This window comes from Polistes fuscatus, unplaced genomic scaffold (assembly GCF_010416935.1).
Source record: "Polistes fuscatus isolate 324 unplaced genomic scaffold, CU_Pfus_HIC Scaffold2, whole genome shotgun sequence".
NCBI classification, from domain to species: Eukaryota; Metazoa; Arthropoda; class Insecta; order Hymenoptera; family Vespidae; genus Polistes; species Polistes fuscatus.
Window position 1 is genome coordinate 6,332,973 of NW_025113096.1, and position 6,603 is coordinate 6,339,575.

Sequence of the window (6,603 nt, forward strand, 5' to 3'; positions counted from 1 at the left end):
TCTATATAAGCACGTATACGAAATATCTTAAGCAGTTTGATATTATCTATTATTGAAGAAAGTCGGAAAAATGAAATTACTCCGATACGTTTCGTTGATCTCTTTGTTGGCGATTTTATCATTCGTCACAGCAGACGAGGAACTTTATTCTGACAAATACGATTACATTGACCCCATGGAAATCGTTAACAACGATCGTTTGAGGGACCAATACTACAATTGTTTCATGAATACCGGACCATGCGTTACCCCGGATGCGATATATTTCAAAGGTTAGCTTGATCTTTAGTCTATTTTTTCTAATACTACAATTTAAATGTTAAAAATCTCTGAAAAGACTTAACAATTACTTTTCTTATTTTTAACAAATATTTTTCATATAATTCATTTTTCATTCAATCTATCTTAACAAATTTAGGTCACCTTTATTGATTTTCTATTATTTTATTTATAATGAAATATAATTAGAAGAAAACAGTGTTTAGCTCCGAAAAATCTTAATATTGTTTTTTAATACATTATCTTTTTACTCTTCCTTTTACGAATTCGAGTCATTTCTCTACAAACAAATTCTCACACTTATCTACTCCGCCTCTCAGAAAACAGCAGAATACGGTTTTGGTTTAAACGACCAGGTCACCCATCCATTTTATTAATTGTGCCCACGTTGTCTGACTTTAATGATCTAACGGGAACTGTCCCGTGTCACATTTACATATATAAGATATATACATATTACTTATAATAAGATTATATTACATTTATATATTAAATAGAGATATATAATATATCGTCACTTTTATATCAGGGATAATATGCATATTTTATATTTTAAATACATTTCAGAAGTATAAAACATATAATTTATATATTTTTAAATTATATTTTTCAAAATATATTTGTTTCTACGCGAATATTAATTCAACGTGGCTACGCCGTTAACTGCATTGTTTTTTAATAATATTTCTAATTAATTTTTTTAAATATAAAAAATAATTTCTATTAAAATACTAATAAATAGATATAAATATAATATATATAAATTTGTATAACAAAATTTATTATAATATTATAAAATTATAGTAATAATTAAATCTGCACGTATGCTAGCGACAAGAGCACAAAAAGGAAAATATTATATTCTAATAATATTATATTGTTTCGAAAAAAAAATATCGTTTAATCTTTTTTTTAGATCTCTTATGTAAAAACATCAATTGACAAGATCAAGGATGATATTATTTAAAAATTTATAACCGCCTGGTTATAAATTTTATTATCTCATTACTAAAATTTATATCACAAAAACAAATTTGTATGATACCTATTAACCTTAAATTGTTTTTAAACGGCATGGACAGAAAAAAAATTAACATGTCATTTATATATATAATTGGTTTTTTCCTCGATCAAAGATTATATATACAAATGAGTCATGCAAATTTTAATTCCGTCTTCATATACATAATACTTATATTTATATACAGTGCCTTCACAAATGATTTTAACATGGAAAATATTTCCTAAATCTTCGAAATAAATAAATCAAATAAATTATCTGTAATAATGTTTCTGTCAATATTACAAAAATAAATCGGTTTCATTTGTTTTTAAATATTACAATCTTAGTTTCTTCTAAATAGCCTAGAGAAAACGGTTACGTCTTGCATACTTTTGCAATACTTATTCTACAAATACTCTTCTATTTGAAGAAATATTTAATAAATGTATTTAAAATACGTTTTGCGCGAATGAAATTTTTTTCAATGAACGATGCATTCAGATTTAATATAATTATGAATTTTTTTAAACAAACGACTGATTTTCTATACAAATACTAAGTAAAAGTAACGTATTATGCAAAATTAACGTCGTATGTCTACACTCAGCCACCACAGCAAAGAACCATACTGATTTTATATTATATTAATTTTATCTTAATCTTCATTTAAAGATACATTTTATATATTATATAAGGTGTCAGCTAATAGATTTAAGCGAATTTTCTATCATTTTGTAAAATTTTGATCAATTAATTTTGACCGGTATAGCCGTAATTAATATGACATTAATGACATTAGTATGATTTTTTTTGCAGAACATTTCCCGGAGGCAGTCGTAACTAAATGTAAGAAGTGTACAGAAATCCAAAAATCAAACTTTGAAAAGTTGGCCATTTGGTATAACGAAAATCGTCCTGACGAATGGACCGCTCTTATTAAAAAATTCATGGAAGATGCTAAGAAACTAAACTAATAAGCTTCGAAAATAAATGATATGAGTGTCGACTTCTTTTTCACGATTTAAATATAAAAAATAAATATATAATAATACAGTATAATATAACTGGGATGCTTATACCTATACATAAAATATATCTTTTTTCTAAGTCCAAGTGAAAATAAATGTTATAAATTTAAACTAAAATTTAATTCGTAAAAATGTGTAAACATAAAATTTCTTTAACTCCTTAACAAACACGCAATGTTTATATTTCTCAAAAACATGATATAAATATTTAAAAAGAAAATAATAATAAAAATAAATAAATAATTCTATGTAAGAAAAATAAATATCCTATCGTAATAATGAAAAAAAAAGTTTAATCTACAGATATTAAAATATTATTTTCTTAGCAAGATAAAAAAATAAATAGAAAGAAAAAAAATGGATATGCAAATTTAAAATAAAATTAAATGGAATGATGATTTACTTTACAAATAATATAATGATAATCACTTCTTCCTTCTGACTTTTTATACACGTTTCTTTTAGTCTCCGGTTTCTTCATCTATGTCCTTCAGAAATAATTAACGAATAACCAGATGATCTTGTAGCCATAAGTAGTAATAAGGTGAGTGTGTATGCATGTGTTCTCACAACAGCTATAAATACGGAAGATAGCATCCGAAAGCACTCAGAACTAATCCAGAGATCTCATCGCTGGATGTTACAATAAGAAACAATTGTAAAAAAACAAAATACGCATCAAAACGTGAAAATAATTTCTTTCTTTCTTATATATTTTCTTAACATTTTCGTTGATTCTTTTGTTTTAAACGAACGTCTTTTTACGAATCTGAATAATTAAAAAAATCACAATGACGCGATATGTGGTTCTTTTACTAGTGATGATCCTATCCACGATAATTAGTTCAGTGTTAACGGACAATACGAAATATTCGTCAAAATATGACAACATCGATGTCGACACGATTTTAAAGACACCTCGTTTACTTAATCAATATATTAATTGTTACATGGAGCGTGGACCGTGTCTAACAGCGGACGCAAAATTCTTAAAAGGTAAACCCACCATCTTGACATTTAAAAATCAAAAATAAAATCTATTTTAAAAATTTACTTCAACTTTAATACGTTAAGCACTAGCTCGATCCCTGGAAACTACAACTGAATACTTTGGTTACTGAGAACAGACGTTAAACCTTCAGTTTAGGTCAAATTGATCCTAGGGATCAACGAGGTCAAATTTTTAAAAATTAAAATTTAATCCTTTGAACTCGTACATATGTCACCTTGCAGATGACAATTCTAATTTACTCTTAAACTCGTATATCACATTGGAGTTGACAATACCAGTCTAATATAAAACTTGTTAGTCAGATTACTTAAATTCATTTACTTAAAAATAAATGCAAGTTGGTAAATAAAAACACTGAAAATAAATCGAGTTCGAAGGGTTAATTTTTAGTATATTAAACGCTACATCGATCCCTGAAGACTAACCTTAAATTTTCTGTTTTCCACCAACCATAAGATTGATTCTGGAGACCAATGATACAAAAAAATTCTAAAAATAATATTTGATTTTTATTTTATTTGTACTTTTATTTTATTTTTTTATATTTATTTTTCCTTATTTATTATATTTACATTCTACCCAAACAAAAAACTTCAACGATACTGGCATCCCGTTTAACGTGTTAAAATCGTCTTTGATTTAATACACATTTAATTTATATTTGATAAAATATCTAAACTATAACACCTTTTGTTTGTTTACAGACATATTACCAGAAGCTTTGGTGACCAAATGCGTCAAGTGTACGGAAAAACAAAAAATTATTTTGGACAAGATGATTAGTTGGTTCGATGAAAACGATAAGGAAACTTGGAAGTCTATATTGTCTAAAGCTATTGAAAAACATCTAGATAAAAAAAATCATAACTAAGATCTTCTGATAATCAAAATGAATCAAGTATTGATTATATTTTAAATCAAAACTCGAGGGAGAGGGAAGGCATTGAAGAAGAAGCTAATACAACATATGTGCATATCTATAAATTATTTTGTAATGTTTCTTGTTTGAAATAAAACTGAGAATAAAAAGAATTAATGAATTTTGCAATTTATTTGTTAGTTATTCAACGTTATATGTTACATATTGTTTTTTTCTTTTCTTTTTTTTTAGTTACATACAAATGCACCTAAATATGCGACTAAGCTAGGTTATAAAATAAAAATAGAAATAAGCATTTTATATTCTTATATTTCATGTATACGAATTTTGAACAATGATAAAAATAATAAAATATTTTTAATATTCCTTAATAAATTCTTCCAACTTAGGAAAGTACATATTACCAGGATCGTATTTTTTTTGAAACTTAGCCCACACGTCAGGTTTATTTTCTTTTATCTCGAAAATCTTTCTCGCTACTTTCTTATGGAACTCGTTACACCTTGCGCATTGTGTAACCAAAATTTCGGGAAGTATTTCTGTGATTCAAAAGAAAAAAAAACAAACGATTATTTGATTAAATATCTATTTAATTGTTTTTATTATGATCCTACGTAAATAAAATCGAAAGATTATACGAATGAGAAAATGAGAAATTAAAAAAATTTTAAAAAAAACATTGTAAAAACTTCATTAAAAATCTTGAAAAATATCGAATATAACGATAGTAAGAATGAGATTTAAAAAGTCACGCAAAACGGACAATTTATTCCTGTGCTTGCCTACAATGTAGAAAACCTGTTTTCTTAAAGAAACAGATCTGTTTTCACAAAATTTTCTTAAAAATCTTCCGTGTAAGAAAATCTACACTTTTATCTATCCCACTATTTCATTATTATTATTATTATTATTATTATTATATTATTATTATTATTATTATTATTATTATTATTATTATTATTATTATTATTATTATTATTATTATTATTAATCTTATTATTATTATTAATCTTATTATTATTATTATTATTATTATTATTATTATTATTATTATTATTATTATTATTATTGTTGTTGTTGTTGTTGTTGTTGTTGTTGTTGTTGTTATTATTATTATTATTCACGAAATGTTATTCTCAGAATAAATTTAAAAAATTAACAAAGATTTTGTGCTATTGTTTCGTCAAATTTATCAATAATTATTTAATTATTATTATTCAGATTATTAACGAAATGTTACTCACAAATAAAAATTAAAACAATTATCAAAGACTTCGTGTCTTCTACTTTTTTTTGCAACATTTATCTCCGGTATTTAATAATTATAAAAAATATTACTCACGTCTAAAACTGCGTCCATCGGCAGTACAAGGACCCTCATCAAGCAAACATTGCGAGTATTGATTAAACAGTCGTTCACTACTAAAAATCGCATCCACGTCTACATGATTATATAAATCTGGATAGGGTTCTTCCACAGATCCAATGGCGAATCCAGAGATCGCAAATGTTACGAGAAAAATGCTAATGATTTTCATGTTTTCGTGATTACAAAGCCAATGAGTTCAAATTACACTGGAAAACGATAACGCATTATTAATTCTAAATCAATTAATATACGCAATTCGTTAACTAAATTTTGTTTAATCAATCATTAGAGAGAGAGAATATAATTAGTGTAAGGAATTTAATTACAATCAATATAAAACATGAATGCTTACAAATTTTTGTGATTAATATTAATTGTAATATAAAATTATATAAAATTACAGTATAGTAAAAAGTATTAAGAGTATTAATTTATTCGAGTATTACAAAAGAATAATCTTCAAAATGTTAAATACACTCGACAAAAACTCGAACGATAAAAAATGATCGAACTGCTCGTCGAGTTTTAATCCTAAGACTTTTAATGAGATACTTCTTTCGATTTCATGTTATAATATAGCTATGCTGTAATCTCGAAAGATCGTTTAAATATGACGTACTAACAAAACAGGAACTTTAACATCTGTAAACAATAAACATTGATTCGCCCTAACATCATACATTATGATTTTGTTTAATAAAGTATTAATAATACGTGATAGTTTCAAAATCAAGAACATTTTCTTGACATCATATGTACAGTATAGAACAAAAGTACTGTTGGGACAGAACAAATATTATCTGCAATGTACTCTGTAAATCTGTACTACCTTTTTAAATATTTCTCTAAAAAATCTAAACTTTTAAGATAAGAATTGAATTATTTATTAAAATCATATTATTCCAGATTTGAAAATGAATTAGTTGATCGTGTTTACGGTTGTAATCTGATCTGATTTTTCTATAAAAAAAAAATAATCTTGCACCATTTTCTAAATAAATAATTCATAGAATAAAACATAAAGATGTAATA

At 25.2% G+C, this 6,603-nt stretch overlaps 2 protein-coding genes across 2 annotated transcripts; one reads left to right on the forward strand and one right to left on the reverse strand.

Moving 5' to 3' along the window:
• On the forward strand, positions 1 to 4,351 carry LOC122517172. The gene is made up of 4 exons (XM_043635586.1): positions 1 to 272; positions 2,099 to 2,251; positions 3,091 to 3,306; positions 4,027 to 4,351. The coding sequence occupies exons 1-4, from the start codon at positions 71 to 73 to the stop codon at positions 4,191 to 4,193; spliced, it is 738 nt and encodes a 245-aa protein (XP_043491521.1). The 5' UTR covers positions 1 to 70; the 3' UTR covers positions 4,194 to 4,351.
• A 3-nt stretch (positions 4,352 to 4,354) lies between these two features.
• LOC122516858 (ejaculatory bulb-specific protein 3-like) lies at positions 4,355 to 5,777 on the reverse strand. Its single transcript, XM_043635055.1, has 2 exons — positions 5,545 to 5,777; positions 4,355 to 4,741 (listed from the first exon to the last, which is right to left on the reverse strand). The coding sequence occupies exons 1-2, from the start codon at positions 5,738 to 5,740 to the stop codon at positions 4,560 to 4,562; spliced, it is 378 nt and encodes a 125-aa protein (XP_043490990.1). The 5' UTR covers positions 5,741 to 5,777; the 3' UTR covers positions 4,355 to 4,559.
• Between the last annotated feature and the right edge of the window lie 826 nt (positions 5,778 to 6,603).

What these genes read in the sequence shown, in the direction of transcription:
- LOC122517172 (XM_043635586.1), top strand. Translation starts at nt 71, where the DNA reads ATGAAATTACTCCGATACGTTTCGTTGATCTCTTTGTTGGCGATTTTA. An exon ending in GGAAGATGCTAAGAAACTAA is followed by an intron (nt 2,252 to 3,090) that starts ACTAATAAGCTT and finishes TCTGAATAATTA; the next exon opens with AAAAAATCACAATGACGCGA. An exon ending in GGACGCAAAATTCTTAAAAG is followed by an intron (nt 3,307 to 4,026) that starts GTAAACCCACCA and finishes GTTTGTTTACAG; the next exon opens with ACATATTACCAGAAGCTTTG.
- LOC122516858 (XM_043635055.1), bottom strand. Translation starts at nt 5,740, where the DNA reads ATGAAAATCATTAGCATTTTTCTCGTAACATTTGCGATCTCTGGATTC. An exon ending in CGATGGACGCAGTTTTAGAC is followed by an intron (nt 4,742 to 5,544) that starts GTGAGTAATATT and finishes TTTGAATCACAG; the next exon opens with AAATACTTCCCGAAATTTTG.